The following is a 22,729-nucleotide window of genomic DNA, read 5'->3' as shown; positions in this document are numbered from 1 at the left end:
ATTTTATGGCTCAATGGTCTCGTTAGATAGTAAAATTCATGTTAAATTGCTATTTTAGGGGTTGTTTTTAACAGTCTGGAATGGATTAATCCATTTTGCAATAGCGCACCTTGGTTTTGGAACGGACTTCCAGAATGGATAAAGTTTGAGAACCAAGGTACCACTGTAACGGCAGCTGTACTTTCACCATCCCCTCGCTCAAGCAGTCCATTCTCTCTCTTGGCCTTTGCTAAGGACGGGGGTCAGGGAAGCAGGCTTCCGAGTGAGAGCTGATCAGACCCCAAGGAGGCGGGTGGTGGTTGTTTGTTTGTTTGGAGAGAGAGAGAGCGAGAAGCAGGCCACACACCTGGGAGGAAGAAGCCGTGCCGTCCAGGGAGCCCATGTGGGAGTCGTGGTCAGGAGGGCCGCCGTGGCCGTGAACAGTTGGGGCGATGCAGCCGCTGGCAAACTCATCTCCGCGGACCGAATGGATGAGGTCGTTCAAGTATTTGTAGTAAAGGTTGCTGGAGAGGAAGCTGGGAAGAAAAACCTGGAGGAGAGGGAAGACACCCCAGGGCACATTTAGAACCAGGAGGATGCAGCTCAGGGGCCTCTTCTGCAGGCAGCAAGTGTCAGGATCAACCCCCAGCATCATCCAGGGAAGAAATGGATCAGGGAACAGCAGATGGGAAAGGCGCCTGTCTGCCTGAGAACCAGAAGATCTGCTGCCAGGCAGAGCAAAAGAACCTGGGCTTCTGATGCTCCTATTTAAAACCAGCCCTTTATTCAGAACAACGAGGGCTGTAATCTTGCTGTATTTTTAGAGGAAAGGCCTTAGCTCGGTGATAGAGCACCCGCTTTGCTGCAGTTTCAGGCCTGACTTGCCAGACGAACATGATTGTTTTAAAACCAACGCCCAATTTCAGAGATTTTCCTCCAAAAGATTAAAAAAGAGGGGGAGGGAGGGCAATAGCCACTTCCTCACCTTCTCCATGGTGGTCCAGGCTTGCCGCAACGGAGTGGTGAAACAGTTGGGGAGCGGTCCTCCTTCCCTGCAAATGTTGGATTCTATTTCCAGTCTCACAGGGTCATCGAAACCTAGAGGATGAGTGGCTTGGAGGGAGAAGTACCTGCAGCCACAGAGGAGGACGAGGCAGAAAAGAACAAAAGGGGGGGGACGACGACAACAATGCTAAGTAGGGCTGGATATCACCAGCATGATATATCAATAATCACAATATTTGAAATAAGGAAGGAACTGTACAGTTTCATCCTTACTTCAGACATTGTGGTAGATTTCGATGTTTAACTGGTGATATTGTGAGGTTTTGCTGCGGATAACGTCGCAATGTTTAGCTGGTGTCGCCTAGCCCTTACACGCATTGTGATTTGTGATATATTGCCAGCTCAAATATTATGAAACGATTATCACAATGTGAACTTCAAAAGGGTTTTGGATGATATATTGATATATCGTCGCGCAGCCCTAATGCTGAGGAGGTGATGTTTCAAAAAGGTCCGACTCCATGGGTCCCACACCTCTGACCCAATTGTAAAGTCCCTCTTTCACACCCAGGCAGAAGCAAAAAGCCCAATTTGCTAGCTGCTCAATTGCAGCTCAGCAACTGCCCCTCTCTTTCTCAGAAAAGGCCAGCTCTTGCTTCTGTTCCCTGAAGCGGAAGCCAAGGGAGTTAACTAAGTGCTCTCTCCCCAATCTCGCCAACCCCATCCTGATGGAATGCTGTCAAGTTTCCCCTTCCCGCCCCAGCAGTCACCATGAAGACTAGAAACTTGGAAACATTTTAAGCTTTGAGATTCTCTGGGTCCTGCCTTGCTGTGCCCAAAATATTTAATCTCTGCAGTCAGTTAAGGTGAAGGACTGAGGGTCTGAGGCTTGCTGGGTTAGAAATTGTCTTGGTCAAGAGAAGAAAGCCAAGGATGGCAAATTTCCAGGCATGGGACTCACTTGTCATATAAGATCATGGCGTCGTTCTGGGCCTCCTGACCGTCGTACTGGCCCTCTTTGGCGGCCAGCTGAGACTGGAAGTTATCCGCCGCCAGCCAGAACTGCAAGATGTTAACGGCATCTTCTTTCTCCATGAACTGGGAAACAAAAGTAAAGTAGTGAGCAGGGATATTCTCCCAGTTTCTTCTAGGAGGTAGCTTGCTGCCGTAATCGTTTTAAAAATGTAGAAACAAGACTTAAGGCAGGGAGGGGAAACTTTTGTCAACCCAAGGGCCAATTTCAGCTCAGGGCAGCCTTTCGAGGGCCACTTGCTGGGGGTGGGTGGGGCCAGAAACACAAGGGAGCGGAGCAACAGACATAGATTTTACCTTTGTGCAATTAGCTAGTTTCTACAGCCACTCACAGGGACGCGGGTGGCACTGTGGGTTAAACCACAGAGCCTAGGACTTGCCGATCAGAAGGTCGGTGGTTCAAATCCCCATGATGGGGTGAGCTCCCTTTCCTCGGTCCCTGCTCCTGCCAACCTAGCAGTTCAAAAGCACATCAAAGTGCAAGTAGATAAATAGATACCGCTCTGTTGGGAAGGTAAACAGCGTTTCCGTGCGCTGCTCTGGTTCGCCAGAAGCGGCTTAGTCATGCTGGCCACATGACCCAGAAGCTGTACGCCGGCTCCCTCGGTCAATAAAGCAAGATGAGCGCCGCAACCCCAGAGTCGTCTGTGACTGGTCAGGGGTCCCTTTACCTTTACAGCCACCCACACCCTCTCTGTCCTCTACATAGGGGAGCAAGAGTCATGTTAGTGTTCAGGGGCCCATTTCTAGCCAGGCAAAACTTCTCCAGGAGGGTGAAAGGAAGGGCCATTGAAGGGGTGTGGACTGGGAAAAGTTCCAAGGGCCAGAGAGAAAGGCCTTTTGGCCCCCCTGGTCCTGAGGTTGTTTATCCCCGACTGAGGACTCGTTCAGTCTCCTGAAACAGGTTTGCGCAACAGAACATCTTTCCGCTTGGCAGAACCAGCACAATCCTTCACCTTGAAGGGTAGGAGAGATGTTGTTTTAAAGAAACAAACAAGGGGGACGTTCCACTGCGCCACCTTCGGAGCCAAAACCGAAACAATGGAAACCCCGGGACTTGAACCCCAAGCCGACAACCGAGGAAACCTGCTTGGCAGATCCAGGCGAGGGCACAGGAGGGGTGGGGGAGCCGCACAAAAGGGTGCTCAGTAGCAGCTTGGGCTGCAGAGAGAAGAGGCCTCTACTATAAATATACTTGACATCTCTCCAGGGCTTTTTGCAACACTACTTCTCGACTTCTTGCCTAAAAATAACCACAGCTGTTCAGCAGGTATTTAGCATCTAGGGGTGTTTTTGCACTTTTCTTATGCCGAGTTGACAAGGACTCTATATTGGAGGAGAATGCATAAAGGAAAAAAACCAGAAGACTCACACTATTTGATGCAACCTTGCTGCACCTCCTGTTGCACCTCCTGGGAGCTGGAGGTCCTATAGCACCCAGAGGGCCCCAGGGTGGGGATTCGGCGTGGAGGGTGATAGCGGAAAGGAAGGATTCAACGTTCCCAGCCCCACCATGGCTTTTACAGGTGGCAAAGGCCCGATGAGTGCCCAAACAAGGCCTGAGGGCAGATGCCACGGCAGCCCACTCCCACACGGCGGTTGGGGAAGCAACTCCAGCCAAATTGCTCCAGGCCACAGCAGTCAAGAGCGGCTCCTCTTATACTTGGCAGAAACAGAGGGCAGAGCTCTGGCCGAGAAGAAAAGGGAGAAGCCACCTCACCTCGGAGAAATAGAAGAGGGCGGATTCGCAGAAGAGGATGTCGGCCAGGTAGACAGTCCCACTGGTCAGCACCTCAATCTGGTATTTGCAGAAGTGGTGGCTCCGCAAGAATTCGCTAAAGTGCCTGTCCGAGGGGGAGGGGGACACAGAGGGGGGGATCTCATTAGGAGCGGGGAGGAGGAGGAGGAGACTCCAGCTCAGCAGTGTGTAAGGCGCCAAGGTGCACAGGAAGCTGCCTGGGCAGGATCAAGGCTGAAGGGTTGGGACTGGAGCCCTGAGGGTCTGGGATACAGCCCCTCGCTGAATTCTAAATCCCACAATTGGATCCAAAGGGGAGGCTGACAAGAGAGCTCAGTCAGTGCAGTGAGGAAGCCTTAAAAGCAGGCCAGATGCTGCTGACTGAGCCCCATCTCGAACCCCCAGGGAAGTTTTGCTCTCTGGTCTGACCAATGGAGGGCTGCTGGGGGCTCCTTCAACCCCAGGACCACCCCCCTCGCCAGCTTTGCCCAGGGGCTTCTCCTTGGCTGCCCCCACCTGGGAAGAGAAGTCAGGTGCTCAGAATATAAAGCACCCTACACTTATTATTATTATTTTAAAAATAGGGTCAACTTACTCTTGTTCCATGGCATTAAACACTATCGACTGTGCCAAGACGAAGCAGTTTGGGTCCACCTGTCCGTCTTCCCCACAAATCTTTGCTGTAAGGTCAGCAGATCACATATCAAAGTTAGTGGCACTGTATGCATTCTGCAGTACGGACAGACAGTGCAGAAATGTATTAGTTGTGCATATCTATGGCAGAAATATAGAAGTGGTTGGAATACTTTATCTATCATTATCATTATTATTCATTTATATCATCCCACTGTTTCCCCAGAACCAAGGACTCGAGGCAGCTCACAAAAATTAAAAACTAGATACAATACAGATAGCTAAAACCACAGGAAGGGTAATAAACTATATAGTAGTACCTCTAGATGCGAATGGGATCCGTTCCGGAGCCCCGTTCGCATCTAGAAGCAAACGTAACCCGTGTCCGCACGTCTGTGCAGGTCACGTTTCGGCACTTCTGCGCATGACATCATTTTGAGCGTCTGCACATGCGCAAGCGGCGAAACCCGGAAGTAACACGCTCCGTTACTTCCGGGTTGCCGCGGAGTGCAACTCGAACGCGCTCATCTCGAAGCACATTCAACCCGAGGTATGACTGTAATTAACTACTGAACTGTTAAGAATTAAACTGTAACGGAATGAGAATGATGTAAAAGCCAATCTGTTAAAATATAGATAGTAAAAACAGAGGAGCCCCATTGAAAGCCCTTTCCTTAAAAACACTCAGTTCTGCAAAGCCTATGGGAATAAAACAGTCTTCACTTGCCAGCAGGACAACAAAGAAGGAGCTTTGGGAGTTCCAAAGCCTGGGAGCAGCCACTGAGAAGGCTCTCTCCCACGTCCTCACCAAGCAGGTCTGTGAGGGTGGAGGGACTGAGAAAAGGGACTCCCCCAAAGCCCTCAGAGCCTGGGTGGCTTCGTATGGGAGAATCTGGTCCTTCAGATAGTCCGGGCCCAAATCATGGTAAGGGTTGGACTATGGATTGCTGACTCTATCAAAGAAATCTCCGGGGTTTGTCTCTCGGGATCAATGAGACCACCGTTTCTGAGGAAGACACACATGCCTGCTCCTTACCCACTATATCGTTTCTCATCAGCTCTGTGATTGGTATGGGTTTAGCAGCATCGGGAGAGATATATTTGGTAAAAATTGTAACTGCATCCTGTTCTATACCTAAAAAGAAAGGGGGAAAACAAGAGTGAAGGCAGTGGCATGATAAACACAAGGCGTGACTGGGTAGCAGTTGGACCAGCAAGCTCCTTTCCCCCCATAGAAATGGTTACTCAACATAGGAAGCTGCCTTGCACTGAGTCAGATCGCTGAGTTCATCTTCCTCAGTATGGTTTACACTGACTGGCAGCAGCAGCAGCAGCAGCAGCAGCAGCTCCTCTCTAGGTTTTCAGGCATGGGCTCTTCCCCAGCCCTTACCTGGAGAAGCTGGAGATCAAACCAGGAACTTTCTGCATGCAAATTTTGTACTCTTCCCCTAAAAGCAAAGTAAGGATCTAGTCCTCATGGTTCTGAATAAAATCATTGGCCTCTCCGACTCATTACCATCTGCACTGACTGGCAACAGCTCTCCAGGGTTTAAAAGAAGGAAGTTAAGAGCTGCACACCTGGGTTTTATGCACCTGGCTGGAATTTTGGATTGGCAGTTTGGAAACAGCAAATACCCCCAGGTTGCATGGCAAGCTGACTTTCCAAATTAAGGAGCCTTTCAGAAGTGGTTTGGGATACCACCCCTTTCTAAAAATGACAGTCAGCAAACCTCCTGGATTACCACACTGTTTTCTCTCTCTATTTGGTAGCTCCTTGGGGCATGGGCCTATTGGTCTTACATCTTATTCTTTAAAGGCAGGAACCTATGGCTCTCTAGGTATTACTTATTTACATTAGGTTGATCGGTGGTTTATTACAGATCAGGACCTTCTCGGTAGTGGCGCCTGCCCTGTGGAATACCCTCCCACCAGATGTCAAAGGAAAAACAACAACCAGGCTTTTAGGAGCCCTGTTTAGGAAAGCTTTTAATATCTGAAGGACTATTGTATTTTAATATTTTGTTGGAAGCCACCCAGAGTGGCTGGGGAAACCCAGCCAGATGGGCAGGGTATAAATAATAAATTATTATTATTATTATTATTATTATTATTATTATTATTATTATTGATTCAAAGCATTTATGCCCCCCACTCTTTAGTTAGAAAGGCTCTCAGAGCAGCTCACAGGCCAATGAAAAACAATGCAATCCCCGGCGTACAATCTTAAAAAGACCTGGCACAAAAGGAAAAGGGGGTGGGGAAGGAAGAGGGGGAAAATCAAAGCAAGAACTCCTCAGCTTAGCAGCTTTCCTTCCATACAGCATCACTTATCATTTCCCAGCAGGACAGTGGCTAGACATTTCTGCACTCTGAGCAAGGTGTGTACAGATTCAGAAGATATACTGGCATTCACAGCCAGGAAGCACTTACTTTTCATGAGTTTTCCTGACAAGTCCTTTAGTGCAAAGGAGGGACTGTTTCTATTGGATACGGAGACTTTGGAAGGGTCTTGAGGTTCCTCTGGAGCAGGACAGTCCTCTGCTCCGGACCCCCCAAGCCCCAGACGGGCCTTGCCAGCAGCAGCAGCAGCACCTTGGCAAAGCAGCAAACGGTTCTGAAGGCTCAGCGCCTGGCCGTTCAGTTCAGCGGCCGGCAGCCTGCTAGGCGAGGGCTGGGCCGGATCACAGTCCTCCAGGCGCCTGCTGAGCAACTCGGAGGAAGATGATGACGACACTGCGTTCTCCAGCTGCTTGGAGGAAGGGGAGACCGGCTCAGCCAAGGAGCTGTGCTTGACGGTGTTCAGGCTGTGTGCTCTGATGCGGGACCACGTGGTGGAGTGGAAGCTCTCCGCCTCCAGCCAGAAGCGGACCAGGTGCTCCATGCGGCGCAGCTCCATGAACTGGATGAAGTAGGGGAGGCCGACGGCGTCCCGGAGGACTTGCTCAAGCGTCTTGGAAAGGCTGGATTTGGTCTCTTGAGTCTGATAATCCAGACAGGATCGGCCTAAAGGAGAGGCAGGCGGGGGGGGGGGGGAATAGAAAAGAAAGATGTTTCTAGGTCAGAGGCTGGGTGTGGGGGGAAGACTTAAGGTCCATGAATAATCATAGTTTCTAGGTCCCGGGCCCTAAGGAAGTCAGATTATCCTCCACTGGGGCCAGGGCCTTCTCAGTGGTGGCTCCGACCTGGTGGAATGCTCTGTCCCATGAGACCAGGGCCCTGCAGGATTTAACTTCCTTCCGCAGGGCCTGTAATTCCGCCTGGCCTTTAATTTGAATTCAGCCTGATCTTTTATTCCCCTTCCTTCCCTCCCCCTCCCCTTTTTATGAAGATTACCCACTCTGGGATCCCACAGCTAATTTTCCCCTGGTCTCCTCGCTGGTCCAAATAGCACTTAGCCAGCTAGCCCTGGTGATCATCTAATGTCTACTGGATGGATTTCCCCCCTAAATTGATTTTTGAATTTATTGTTATTCACGATTTATACTGTATTTTATGCTGTTTTTTGTTGCATCAGTTAAGTGTTTTAAATTTGTTGTTAGCTGCCCTGAGCCTGGTTTTCTGAACCGAGAAGGGTGGGGTATAAATAAAAATTTATTATTATTTATTGTAATTTATTATCTACCCTTCATCCTAATGTCCCAGGGTGGGTGACAACATTAAAAGACAATATTAAAACAGTTTAAAACAACCTACAATCATAAAAAGAAGGTGGGTGCTAAGAATAAACACCTCAAGTGTCATAGAAGGAGGCCATCTGGCAGCTCCCCCCAAGCTTCAGAGGGTGAGAGGATGGCCAAGAGGACCCCCTCCTTGCAGCCTGCAATAGAGCCGCCTGCCCCTGCTGCTTGCTTACAAATAAAACCACTTCAGTCTGCCATGTGGTTTGTTTTTTTAGTTGACACACCGCCTGATGTAAAATGAGGACTTAGGGCTATCACTGCTAAATAACCAAAATGTGTACAATTAATCGGCTTAAATGTCTTTTAATCAGTTGACCAAATTGGCATCTGAGTAAAAACAGTAAGCAAAAAATACGTCCCCCTCTTTCTCTCTCTGTGCATGTGAGAGATAGGGAAAGGTCCCTTCTGAAATAAGAGGCTGCCATTTGCAGATTTTGGAGGTATTTGTGCTAACACAGTATAATTTGTTTTTAAAGAATCTGTCCAATTAATTAATCAATCAGGGCACCTTTCTTAAAAAAATATCAACTGACTAATCTATTGATGCCAATGTCACACCATTAAGGCATTTAAATTTAAATCTTCCTTAACTAAGTAATACTACAAAAACCTCCCTATAGGTTCCTTTTGCGACACAGCAGCGGAAGGCGAGATAAATCTACAAGTGAATGGGCCTTATACTCATCTTAAGGAGGAAAAGGCCACTTAAGATTTCCTTGCTCATCCCTTATGGCGTAGCTTTCAAAAAGAACCTAGACCAGGGCATCCTTAGCCCTTGCCAATTGCAGCCAAATCAACCAGCTACAGCTGGAATGGCTGGAACTGTACAACTCTGCCATCTCTGAGCATTGGGGCTGCGGCTGACGAGAGATGGCAGCCTGAGAAAAGCCACAGGTTCCCCATTCACTCCAAGGAAAGGTGCCCCTGCTCTCCAGATCAATCAATCAATCAATCAATCCTTTATTAGGCATAGCAAACTACACATTATAAATTTTCCACAGATTGTGGAAAATATGAACTCAGCATAACAATTTGTATAAACAAAACAGTATAACACTACCACATCACCGACCATTCAAGAACCACTAAATCTCTCTATAATGGCCCAGTCTTTCCACATGGACAGCACTCAAAAATTTAGCCACTATTAAAGTGATTTGATCATTCCTGTCCGAGAGCAGGTCCTGAACCGCTGGCAGCATGGAACCGAGCCTGTTAGATTGTAAGGCCTCTAACAATTGTCTTCTGGCATAAATGCCAAAATCACAAGAAAAGAAAATATGCTCCAACGTATCAGGTTCCTGCCTACCACATTTGCAGACACACTCTGTTTCTGGGAGAGCCAAATATCTTCCTCTTACTATCATCGAGGGAAACATATTAAATCTGGCTAGCATAAACAGTCTGCACAGTTCATGACTCTTCAGATTTGTTAGGTATCCCTTTTGAGAATCTCTACACAAAGGGAGATTTAAATAGAGAGGGTGCTCTCCAGATGTCCACCAAGGAAGAAGCTGTGGCTTACCAAGGTCTCCAAAGTGTGCAGCCTCCATGTGGCTGGGCTGCTTTTTAAGAGCCGCTGTGCGGCTGCTCGAGGACTCCATGTTGGCAGAGATGGCGTTGATGGCCACATGGCTTGGTCCGGCGGCCTCCAGCAAGGCATGGTTCCGGGTGCTTCTCTGCGGGGAATGTACTGGCACTGCAGCTGGAAGAGGGAGGAAAAGGGGAGGAAAAGGAAGGCACTGGGTTGCTGGAGTTTTTTGGCCATGTACCCCACCAGAGGGACCCGGGTGGCGCTGTGGGTTAAACCACAGAGCCTAGGACTTGCCGATCAGAAGGTCGGCGGTTCGAATCCCCGCAACGGGGTGAGCTCCCTTTCCTCGGTCCCTGCTCCTGCCAACCTAGCAGTTCGAAAGCACATCAAAGTGCAAGTAGATAAATAGGTACCGCTCCGGTGGGAAGGTAAACGGTGTTTCCGTGTGCTGCTCTGGTTCACCAGAAGCGGCTTAGTCATGCTGGCCACATGACCCGGAAGCTGTACGCCGGCTCCCTCAGCCAATAAAGCGAGATGAGCGCCGCAACCCCAGAGTTGGCCATGACTGGGCCTAATGGTCAGGGGTCCCTTTACCTTTACCCCACCAGAAAGGACACCTTGTTCAGCACTGTGCCAAGAGCCCACCCCAAACTACGTCCACGTAGTTTAAATCAGAGATGGGGAACCTGTAGCCCTCCAGATATTGAGTCCAGCTCCTGTTGGGTTGAAATAAACAACAGACGAGTGGTGGGTGTCATATGGGAGGCATCTCCCAAGCATGTCTCAGGGAGTCTCTTTTATTGAATATTACAGCATTGCCACATATGTGCTCGTTGCTGATTGGTTAACACAAGTACAAAGCAAAGGTTACCTATAGACATTATCCCATAACTTTGGTCATGCTGGACAGGACTGATGAAAGCTGGATCCAAACATTTCTGGGCAGCCTGGTTTGAGCAAATGCTAGTTAACACACAGTATGGAAACCAGTTTCTTCGATGCACAGAAGAAGTGCTTCTTGAGTCAGACTGCAATGCATGTAACTGTTTAATGCAGGAATGGCTGACTTTGATGGAAAGTACGATAAAATGCTTTAGATAACGAGCATATAAGCAAGCCAGCCACCTCAGGGGTCAGGTGGGGAGCAAACTGTTGCAGCTTGGAGAGTCAGGTGCCAAAGAACCCAGTGTAAACATGCCCTGATGCAAGTCACAAGGACTTCAGGAGCAGGGGAAATGAGGCCCAGGGACCAAATGCAGCCCTTGAGTCTCGCCCTCCTTTGCACCCTTCTTGGGTGCTTTTGCCTGACTGGGACAGAGTGTCCTTCCACTCTGAAAATGCTTCTCTGCTTGCTTGGATGGAGGACAGAGAGAAAAGGGTGTTCTGAGTGTGTGCAGAAACTAGCCTACTGTAAAAAGCTCATAATTTATTTTGTTGCTCTGCCCACTTTTGCCTCTGGCACCACCTGACCAGCATGCGGCCCCTGGAAGCGAGAGCAGAAGAAAATGCGGCCCTCGGGCTGCAAAATGCTCCCAACCTCTGATGTAGTTAAACATAAGGCAGAGAGTAAAACCAGTAAGGCAACTGGAATGTTTTAACAGGCAGAAGGGGAGCACATTAAAGTTGTGCCAATTTGTCAAAGATAAGCAACAGAAGCAGAGAAAATACTGTTCGGCTCAGCTCTACCCTCCCGTCCCCGACAGCAAAAGCAACAAACACACACACCAACACACAGATTGCTTGCGGAAAGCAGTAAAAAGGCTGTGCTGATGACACAGAATCACTGAAAAATAGAGAGAGAGACCCCGGATAACGGGGCTTAGGGTACCCAATTAAGGCTAATCCTCCTAATCTTTGAGGATTACCAACATTTTGAAGGAACTCAATGCTGACTAAACACAAAACGACGGGAATTTTCGGTACTGGAGAGCGGGAAGAGATTTAAGTTCCAATGTGATTTGAGAAGCCGGGCAAAGGAGCCTTCTTGCTGAACACTGTTTGGCACTGCAAGGGGTCCCAATTCTGCAAACGCTGTGCCAAGGGGGAGGGGAATAGGAATTTCTGAGGCGTTTGTTCAGGGTTGTCTACTGGGGACCTCAGTCCAGTCCTGAAGCAATTTACAAAGGCCACTTCAGCTTTTGTGGTAAGAAGATTGCCCATTGCTACACACTTGCAAATTCCGGGGAATAAGAATGCTCCATATTTTTTTATTACAGGATCGAAAGAGATGAAAAGGGATGCAAAATATAGATGTCGATATTTATGTCTTGTGTTCTCTGCAGGTAGGAAAGGTGTCAGTCCTGGAGGGCGCTCGCAAACGCTTGTGGGTGCTGGCACCAGGCCTGGATCCAGAGCCAGGGAAGTCTTAGTGCAAAATTCACTGTAGAGTCTGCCCATTCAAGTTTGTTTGCATGGCAGCACACTCATCTGGCACTCAGGCAACTCAGCCTGCTGCCTGCCAGATCTTTTGGACCACTGCTCCCATCAGCATCAGACTACCACGTTGGCTGGGGCTAATGGGAACTACAGTTCAAACTGCACAGAGGGGAAGGCTAGCTTGGGGGATTGGGTGACCTCAAGGGAGAGAGGCAGGCCACCCCTGCTATATAACCCTCTTGCTAAGATCAGGTGGGTGCCTTCACTATTTCCAAAACATGGAACTGATTGTGCCTACTTGGTCTTAAACTCTGTAGATTCTCTCTCTATTTTGAGCATCTTATTATGCCTTATTGCTTTTAAAGTCTGTTGGTTTTATTAGTATTTTCTTACAAATATTTTATACTACTTCATGTAAACTACTGAAAGAGATTCCCCCCCCCCGTTAAGTAGTATATAAATTTGGTTACATAAAGAAAGATAAAGGCTATTTCCATATAAAACTCCCTGTCTTCCCTCCCCCCTGCAATAAACTAACCTGGATACCCCTCTAGACACTGGGATCTAGTTGACCGGGCCTAGTTGACATCACCCTTCCTTCTCTTCAGAGATTCGAGAAAGGAGCACTTACCTTTAATTGCTTTCACTTCGGTCACCTTCTCGTGCTCTTTGCCCTTCACTGCAAGACAAAAGAACATGCAGTGAGGCCCAGTGGCTTTCGCAGAAAAGTCAAGCCTGCCCTTCGGGGGAAGATGCTGAGTCTTCCAAGCTGTCCCAGAATATGTCAAGGCGCTGGCTCATTTAGTCAAGCATTGTCTGAGTGGCACAAGGTCCTAGGTTGGGGACCTTCAGGTGTTGCTGGATTTCCAACTCCCATCATCCTTGTCTATGACCAGGCTGGCTGGGCCTGATGGGAATGGGAAGTTCAGCAGCATCCAAAGAGTACCTGCTCAGGAAAGCCTGGTCCGGATTGTGCATATTAACCTGGGAGGTGGGCAGTCCTCCTGGCAAACGGCTGGAATCAATGGCCTTTTGGCCCCTTCCTAGATTCAATACAGTCAAACCTTGGTTGTCGAACGTAATCTGTTCCGGAAGACCGTTCGACTTCCGAAACATTCAACAACCAAGGATCAAAGGGCAGCCGGCAAAGTCAATGGAGAAAAAATAAAAACTCCCTGGAAGCCATTCGTCTTCTGAAAATCATTTGAAAACTGGAGCAGTTACCTGCAGATTTTCGGCATTCAGGAACCGAAACGTTCCAAAGCGGGGGTGTTTGGGAGCCGAAGTTTGACTATACTAAATCAAAGCAGATAGTAAAGAGCCCAATTCTGGTCTTTTGTGGTGCCCCCACCCATGTTTTGGACTACAACTCCCATCAGCAGTCTGGCCTACCCTTATTTCGAAATGTGCCCTGTTTTACCACAGCTTTCCTCTTTCAAAAAGCCTTGTAAGTGGAGATTTGTATCACATTACATATCTTTATTGGATTTGAAACTGATTTTACAGGTGTAAAAGTTGTTGGTTTTTAATTGTTTTATATGTAATTGATTATTTGTTTATATTTTTCAACTGTCTTACAACGAGAAGATCATAATCCTTTCCCCCCACCATTAAATAACTGAGGGAGCAGGGAAGGAGGAAAAAATAAAACAGTTACCGTCCTGAGATTATACCAGTGTATAAGCAGAATTCAAACGTCTGAAATGCTTCAAGCACATTTTCTCCATTATCCTTACAACAGCCCTGCAAGGCAGGCAAATGACAGCCACAAATTGCAGGGAGAGAGTGGGATCTAGAAGAATAAGGGCTTGTGTGCTGCCACCTGTCAACTTCAGATCTCCCTTTCGTCACAACACAGATGTGCCAAATTGCAGCTCCTTCTCCTTGCCACTCAGCAACTCCAGTTCTTGCATACATGAAGAGCATCTGTCTACTCTCTCATTCAACACACACCACTTTGTTCTTTGAACATTTCAGTGCATGTGCTTCTCAGATGAATGGAGCACTGCTAGCGATACTGAAGCGATGTTTTGCAAAGCGGCTGGTGATAATTGCCTCCACGGAAAATAGGCACGAGCCAAACAATGTGAAAACAGGAAAGAGAGATAATTGCCTCAAAAGGAAGAGTTACAATAATTAGCCAAACGAAAATATTTGCTACTGCCTTATTTGGCGGCAGAAAGGAGGTATCCTTTAGAAGTTTAATAACTTAATCTTTAATACATCCAACCTGAGCCTTGGTCCGAAAGAGGAGGCTTTGAGATAGGAGAAGTAAGCTCATCCACACACAATCTGAGAAGCGCAAGGATTTCTCAGGCAATGATTTAACAAGACTGGCTCTCTAGTTAAAGTTCACCACAGGAAATTCACTAATTTTTACAAGACCACCTGAAGCACTCGCTGTGTTCATTTTATAAACTGGTACAGACACTTTCTTGCCATTTGGACTCAAATGGAGGAAGGCTGTTGTGCTTGACGCAAGGCTAACAGGTACTCCCTTCCCTCCCCATAACATAGGAAGCTGACTTATCCTGAGTCAGACCATTGGTCCATCTAGCTCATTATCATCTATACTGACTGGCAGCAGCTGCCCATGATTTCAGGCAGGGAATCTATCCCAGCTGTACCTGGAGATGCTGGGAACTGAACCTGGGACCTTCCGCATGCAAAGCAGTTGCTCTGACACAGAGCCCCAATTCACGCATGCTTCAGCAATGTCGTAGCCATGTGTTTCCCACAGAAGCAGGAGAAAGGAAGCTACACAGGAAAAAACAGCAAAATATGGCATGTACCATAGTTTTTCGCTCTATAAGACGCACTTCCCCCTCCTAAAAAGTAAGGGGAAATGTGTGTGCGTCTTATGGAGCGAATGCAGGCTTCGCGTTGCTTTTGCTGAAGCCAGGAGAGCAAGACGGATCGATTCCTCTTGCTCTCCTGGCTTCGCTTCGCTGGAGAGGCGCTGCGCATCTTTCCCTCTCTGCGCAGCGCCCCTTCAGCAAAGTGGGAGGAAAAATGGAAGGGGCTCCACTTCTCCTGCCGCTTTGCTGAAGGGGCTCTGTGCAGAGAGAGAGAGAGCTGTGCAGTGCCTCTTCAGTGCTGAAGAGGCGCAGCGCATAGAGGGAAAGCTGCGAAGCGTCCCTTCAGCGAAGCGGGAGGAGAAACGGAGCCCCTTCTGTTTCTTCTCCCGCTTTGCTGGAGGGGCGCTGAGCAGAGAGAGATAGAACATTTTTTTCCTTGTTCTCCTTCTCTAGAACTAGGTGCATCTTATGGTCGGGTGCGTCTTATAGAGCGAAAAATACGGTATGTTTATTACATAAGTCCACAAAAGTCATCGGCCTTTGCTGATTCTTACTAGCTGCCTGACTGCAGGCACAAATTGTTACACATTTGTAGCTCTAGAGACACAACTCTGCCTAGTTACCTGGAGGGGTCTGATAATCACCACAGGCTACCAGACAAACCGTGTTAGAAAGAGATATGGAAGCTAGGAGCTAAATGGCACCTTAAACCGAGGTTAAGGGCGCAACAACGGAATGTGCAGGCGTGCTTTTTTATAATAAGAATACAAAGCTGAAAATGAATGAACTGCAGATAAAATATTATGTTCATTTTTCACATGATTTAGGCCTAGCCCACCCCCCTAATATTCTTAAGAGGGTCTCTTCTCCAGTCTTCAGAGAGCAGCTGGAAGTGGGGAGGCAGTAAAAGGTCTTCCTTTCCTTCCACTCTGCAGTTTTAATCTGAAATCTTAGGCGCAGTACTGTACCCAGAGCTCAGAAACCGTTTGTGCTAATGAAACTCCCTGTCACAAAATGTGCCTAGAACAATGGGAGTTTCGAACACTGCAGAAAGGGACTGTTGGTGAGCCTCGTGTTGCGAGGGGAAGGGAAATAACTTGATACGGGCCTGCAGTTTTCACTGGCAGAAACATTTTGAGTGTGGTATTTCAGCAGCATGGTAATCTCTTGCCAGGCTGAATTCTTTAAGTGAAGGAGTAAGCATACTTGTGAATCCTGCAGACTCCTTTGTAGGCTAGCCTCCTCTAACCTGGTGCCCTCCAGATATTTTGAACTATAACTCCCATCGGTCTGGCTGGGGCTGAAGGGAGTTGTTGCCCTAAACATTCGGTTTGATCAGCTGGCCTCAGAAACACACATTGTGGGTATCTGGAAATATCTTCCAGACTTCATGCGCTGGAAATATCACATGTTTGGCCCCTGGCAATCAGTGGCATCACAGGAAATACGTAAAACGCCTCTCTGGCCTTGGTGCATTTACACCTCCACACTATCTTGTGAATTCCACTTGTTAAAATAACTGGAATGCTTGTTCATCTAGCAGACAGCTTACTCACTCTCTTGATTCTCAGTGGCCCAGTTTGGTGAGCTGCAACCTCCCGCCGAAAGAGGACAAGCAAGGCTGACAGGTGCATCCTTGCTGTATGAAATGCAGCGCTTTCACAGGGCTTTGCATAATTCATTGGTAAGTGCAGACTTGTACAGCCGGCTTAAAGGAGGAGGCAGATCTAGGGAATAGATTTTGCAAGTATGCATGAAATTCAAAACATTTACCGCCACTCAGGCCAAGTTTGAACTAGGTGCCATTCAGTGCAAGGACTGCATTTCCATCAACTTCCTTTAATTGCTGTGGTTGTTTCAGATTGCCTTCAAAGGGTGGTCTGAAACAAACACCAGGAGAACCAGTGTGGTGTAGTCTTTAAGACCTGGGTTCAAATCCTCACTAAGCCATGAAGCTCACTGGGTGACCTTGGGCAGGTCATTTTCTCTCTCAGCCTGACCAACCTCACAGGGCCGTTGTGAGGATGAAAGAGGAGGGAGGGGGCTGCTTTATACTGAGTAGGATCACTGGCCTACTTAGCTCAGCACTGTCTGCACTGAATGGCAGTGGCTCTCCAGGGTCCCAGGCAGAGGAGTCTTTCCCGGCTTAAACTGGAGATACTGGAAATGGTATTCAGAATCTTCTTCATGCAAAGCAAATGCATTAATTATCACTTATTAGACTTGTTAGTCACTTGTTACCCAACCATCTCCGAGTGACTTACAACACATTTAGGAACATAAACACACTATCCCATTGAAAGAATTCATACTAAACACCTACAGTTCATATTATATTTACACATATAATGCACAGACAAATAAAGAACAGCGCACAACATCATCTCTGCCCATCAAAAGCCTTGGAAAATAGGCAAGCATTTACTTGCCTGGTGCCAAAAATCTCTCAATGGAAATACGAGGCAGACCTCACAGGGGAGAGCGTTCCACAGATGGGAATAAGTCCTGCTTTTTGTCACCACCCTCTGAACCTCCTCAGCAAGAGCACCTGGAGAAGGTCCTCAGAAGATGCTCAGAGGGTTCTGGTAGGTTCGTGACCATGACCTAAATATTGCAGCCCTTTTTCTAAATGGACGTGCCAAGGCCCTGAACTTTCATCCAGAACATGCACTCAGCTCCCCTATTTCCTTGATTTCCGTGGACTGTTTCTTCCAATAACTGCTTGAAACAACTCAGTCAAGTGTGCATTTATTCCATCTGCTCCAATGCTAGCTTACATTATTGATTATTTATTCATTCGTTCATTAAATTTGTTAGTCGCTTTATCTTGCCCAAGGCAAGATTGGTTATAACCAAACAGCCAAACCAACAATAAACCTCACATGGTTCCCCTCCCGCTTTTCTGTCTTCAAAACAACCCTGCAAAGGTTGTTAAGACAGTGATTACGCAACATCACCTAGTAAGTGCCATGGATGCATAAGGATTCAAACTCCCACATCCCGATAACTATTCCACACTGTGGCTTTCTTCCTTGCTTCCACGTAACTTCCTTCTAACTGCTAACTTGGTGCCGGGAACACAAACTTCACTTACGTCACCAACTTAGCTTGCCTGCGTTTCTGGTTACACCTGAATATTTCTGTTATCAGCACCAGCCTCACACATGAGGGAATTACTAAGCAGGAACACAGAGGTCAGTTACATTTCAACACAATAAAGATGGCACTGCAAGGAAACCTAGGAGGCATCCAACTAAGTTAAGACCATTAATTTGAAAGGGTTCACTCTATGACCTCACTATCTTTTAGAATCATCAAATAAGGCGCTGGCAGGGAACTGCTGCGAACCACCACTAGGTAGCCACAGACACTCGTTCTACAAAATCTCCATGTAGCATGAATGCCTGCTGTAGGCAGAAAATGTCTGCAAGCCTGGTTACCTGTGATGGGTAGGAATTACTTCCAGGTGACCAGGCTGGCAACGTGTGTTCTCTTCTCCCTCTCCTTTTATGCCATTCATATCCAATAGGCATGTGGGAGCAGGAAGGATCTAAACCTCTCTGCAGGCCACCAAGTTTCATGGATTTATTAGCAAAGCTGGGTTGGCACGTTGGTCCCAAAGGAGATAGGAAGCTTAACTTTCCTGGGTGCGTCCCTAAAGCCACTAGGGTTGTGGAGCTAATAAGAGTTCCCACCGATTCAGAAAGTAATCTGAAGGCTCACTTCCTTGCAGACGTCCAAAATGCAGTCAGCAGAATTTCTACTAGATTTAGTACAGCAGTATTACATCATACTGAAAACCAAAGGCTGCTTATAGATATACTTAGATAGACAAAGAATAGGTGGTCTTTTCTTTTACTGCCCACACAATATCAGTGAAGAACCATTCAACTTTCCAGGGTTTTTCAGCAATTTTCTGCTATAGATAGGGTAGTAGTGAAACTCAAAAATTGTATCACTTCCCAACTTAAAATCTCATTTTTGCACATAGGAAAACAACTGGACTGGGCTTCTTAATGCTCACTGAGTGTCACTTCCATAATCATCAGGCAGTTCGCATGCTTCCTTAGTTATTCCAGAATACAGGTGTTCAAAACTTCACACAGTCACTTCTTTCTGGCTGCTGGTTTACATTTTTCAAAACCCAATTATCTGGAGAGGCTCAACCGATGCCAGTTTTGGAATCATTTCAGCACCAGGAAAAGGCCTTTTAAAGATCACTTAACTCTTTTTAAAAAAACTTATTTTAAATCTACGATTGTATTACTGTTGATCTTTCTATTTTAATTTTTATTGCTACTGTAAGCTGCTCAGAGAACATTGTTACTGGGCAGAATATAGATACATATATAAATTAAAAGAAAAGCAAACTTTTTTTAAAAGCTCCTCGATCTAAGGCATCTCCCTACAATGCCTCGCAGTTTTGAATTTTGCCAACCCTGTTCTTTGTCTTCCAAAGTTTCCAGAAAAGCCCCAAATAGTACCTGGTAGTTACTGTCCAGCGTTTTTCCTCTGCTGATGCATTCCTAAAGGTAAAACAACTGTGTGCTCAGGACAATTTTGGGTAACATGAACCTTACATGGAACTTCTCTCTATATCTTAACTTTAAAACTTCCTGCTTCTCTGCCCAGGAAAGGAAGTGGCATAACATGGTCACTATCAACCTGCCAGAGCAGTACTGATTTTTTGCCCCACCCTGTATTGTCCTCTAAGTTTCTCAGCCTGTAGAGGAGGAAGGCTGGGTGACCTGAAAGATTACTTTTTTAAAAAAAAGAAAAAAGGAAGTATCACAACTTATTCACCTTCTTTATAGAAGGGGTTTTCAACCAGTGTACTTTGGCACCCTGGGGTGCCTTGAATGATTGCCGGGGTGCTGCAAGCAACATTGGCCTCTGATCCTCTTTCTTTCCCTCCCTTCTCTGATGCCCTCTCGTGTCTCTGCCTCCCAAAGGCTTGCATAGCTTGTTGTTGCAGCAGCCCTAGCTATAAGCTCCCCAGGCGAATGGTGCCTCTGGGGCTGGCCAGTGGGTGCTGGTTGCCAGAAGCTGAGGCAGCCTCAGAGTAAGCAAGCAGGCAGGCAGGCGAGGGAGCCCAGCCAGCTAGACCACCAGCCCTTGCTATTAGGAATGGACAGACAAGTGGGAGGCTGGGCAGGCAGGTGGACAGACAGGCGCCATGCTGGCCTTTCTTGTGCTTACTGTGTGCAAGGCCTGCTTGGGAGCTGAGTGCCCAGCGCTGAAGGGGAGCCTTTCCACCATGGAGGCCCGGCAGCACCCACTGCTGCCCCCTAAGGTGAGTACGGCCCTGGTCTCATGTTCCCCTTGGGCCAGTCTCCATGGGGCACTAAGGCGGAGGGCATCCTCTTCCCAGGCCCCTGTGGGGCAGTGTGAGGAGATATCTCTCTTTGGGGCGAGGGGGGGGCTGCTCAGAGACCAGGGGTGGGGGCAGCAGCTGACTGGAGGGTGTTCGGAAAGGGGTGAGAAGGGGTGTCACATGGTTGTATGCTTCCCTACATAAACAGAATGCCCATGCCTGATTCAAGCTAGTATAAGAAGAAGGGCTCTAGTTGAGCACTCCCGCAAAATTGTGGTTTTCTACCTGGAGGGAACTTCTGACATGGAGACGCGGTCAAGCGCCCCCCCCTCCATACCCCTGCATTGTGAGGCAAGACAATCCCAAGGCAGGCAGGCCGGTATAATACTTTTCAGAGGGTATCTTGGCTCCAAAATGCAGGTGGATCTGCATTGAAACTCCTGGCCAGCGTCAAGAAGTGTGTCTAAGAGTGGAGGAGGGTAGTTGGGGATGCCACCATTGCCAGCTGCCCACGAGGCAAACTTGTTTAGTCCCTGGGATGCCTTGTGTTTGGTTTTCTGCAGCGCCAGGTATTCAGGCTTTTGAGAGGCCTGCTGGTGGGAAACTGTGGCTGCCACCATGTGGGTCCCATGATTGTGTCCATCTCAAGTCTGTTGCCCCCTTTGTTATTGAGGATCCCAGCAATGCTTTCAAGTTCAGCGAGATAACCCTGTTTAAAGGAAGGAAACATTGCTATGCAGATATTGTAGATCTTGTAGAGTCAGAGTAGGCACCTAAGCAAGGAGTGCCCTGACACCAAACTGCTCCCTTTGGGGAGGGGGAGGAAACATCTTTGAGCGTCTTCGAGTGACCAGCGGTCAAGGGCAAAGTCCTGTTGGTGGGCTAGATATGGTGTGCAAGCCTTATACTGTCTGTTTTGGGATTCCTAACCATCAGGGACCAAAAGTAGAACAGATGTCACACTGCTAACCTGAACCCCGGGACTGCTTCACTCCTCAAAACCTGATACAAAAGGTCTCAGTGGTGTTTCAGGAAAATACTTGAAGTTAGCAAAGTTCCAGAGTCTGCTGCAGGAAGATGAGCAACCATGAATTCCTTCCCCTCATTTCCCAGCACCATATTTAAGCACAGTTTGAGCTAGTTAAAGAACCCTGCTTAATGTCCATGCCACTGTCACCCTTCAATACAGTAAAACGGCAAAAATGGTGAATTCACACCCAAGGGAGGAGGAGGTTTGGCAGGAGGAAATGCCCAGCCTGTTCCCTTGTTAGCTCTGGTGAAAGGACAGGCTGTGTTACAGCCTATAGCTACCGGCCCCAGGGGTGGGAATTCCAGAACTGGGGAGCAGCTCCCAAGGCTGGGCTGGGTCACAAAATAGCTGTTTTCAGTACAGGGTTTGTGTGGTTAAGGAAAAGGCAACTTTAAATGAATCCATTGTACCGAAAGTTAGTGGGCGTATCAAGAGGCTGACTTTTACAAAAAGCCTTACACTTCAAAAGCAGTTGGACTGCTGCTTTATAACAGGGAAACAACCCCCAACAAAAGTCTAACTCTAAAACACACACGCACATAGAGGAACTGTCCATTATGTGACCTGCAATTTAATCAACACGTTTCAGAAAATGGCAATAGGCACATTTTTATTATTTCCTTGTTCTATAATTGCTTCTCCTATTCTTTTTTTTTTTGGGGGGGGGATATGAGAGCTAGTCCCACATTCCTAGAATCAGATTTGTTTTTTATCCTGCCTCTCTCTTTCTCCAAACTATGAAAGATGCTTAATGAGCAGCAACTTCATTTTTAAAAAATGAAAATGTATTCATCACATTTCCATTGTACCATTCCTCCATGATGTCCAGGGCCATTCACAAACAGACACCACCACTATGGCTGGTGAAGCAAAGCAAGATTTTAAAGACTGAAATGCACTACAGGATGCTGAAGAATGAAAAGCATTTAGTAAAAACCTGACTCAGGAAGATGGACTCATAAATGTTTCCTGTTAGAGAGTGTGTGACCCCACACAAGCTGACCAAAGCAGGTTAAAGGCCTTAAAAGCCACCACAATGTATACACTGCAACAGTTCATAAATTCTCTTCGCAAAAGAAGGACCAAACAGCAGAGAGCAAGCACCCGGAAAGCCCTCACCATCAATATGTCAGCAACATCCCCTGCCTCATACCGTAGAAGCTCTGTCCCCTAAATTTCCCTTAGAAAGGACTCCGGCCTTTTTGCTTCAAGGGTGCTTGGGTCTATTTTAACAAGACAGGCAAACAGAATATGTACATCTCAAGTTACACTATATACTTTACGTAATATGGAAACGTTTCTCCAAACGTTGCAATTTTTTTGTTTTTGTTTAACGGCTCACTATTGAACTTGAAAATATTGTGTGCATATCACTTTGAAAAATCTCTTGCCTTGGAAGTGCAAACTTATGCAATTGCAAATATCACTAAGTGAGGAGACAGCTGTGCTAGTCGTAGGGCGCTCACAGCCAAGCCTTTGAAGATCAGGCAATCACCCATTCAAGTCATGCAAACCCAAATTATTAGACCAAGGAATGCCTCAAAACAAGAGAGAAGCTGCATTCCCCAACACAAATACAGCTATGTCAAATCTGCTGCCTTGGATTTTGA

The 22,729-nt window shown here is 47.3% G+C and overlaps 1 protein-coding gene across 1 annotated transcript in view; it reads right to left on the bottom strand.

Annotated features, from left to right (window-relative positions):
- AKAP10 (A-kinase anchoring protein 10) overlaps positions 1 to 22,729 on the bottom strand; it is a 30,567-nt gene that overhangs the window by 6,000 nt on the left and 1,838 nt on the right. Inside the window, exons 2-10 of the mRNA XM_079955672.1 lie at positions 12,609 to 12,656; positions 9,593 to 9,772; positions 6,818 to 7,390; positions 5,424 to 5,522; positions 4,350 to 4,434; positions 3,737 to 3,860; positions 1,946 to 2,082; positions 965 to 1,109; positions 347 to 529 (exon numbers count right to left, since the gene is read on the bottom strand). Coding sequence (XP_079811798.1) covers positions 347 to 529; positions 965 to 1,109; positions 1,946 to 2,082; positions 3,737 to 3,860; positions 4,350 to 4,434; positions 5,424 to 5,522; positions 6,818 to 7,390; positions 9,593 to 9,772; positions 12,609 to 12,656 — 1,574 coding nt within the window. The remainder of the gene's footprint in view (positions 1 to 346; positions 530 to 964; positions 1,110 to 1,945; positions 2,083 to 3,736; positions 3,861 to 4,349; positions 4,435 to 5,423; positions 5,523 to 6,817; positions 7,391 to 9,592; positions 9,773 to 12,608; positions 12,657 to 22,729) is intronic.

Source organism: Podarcis cretensis, assembly GCF_951804945.1.
Source record: "Podarcis cretensis genome assembly, chromosome: 15".
Taxonomy (NCBI): domain Eukaryota; kingdom Metazoa; phylum Chordata; class Lepidosauria; order Squamata; family Lacertidae; genus Podarcis; species Podarcis cretensis.
The sequence above is the reverse complement of the archived record's forward strand: the minus strand, read 5'-3'. Positions and strand labels throughout refer to the sequence as shown.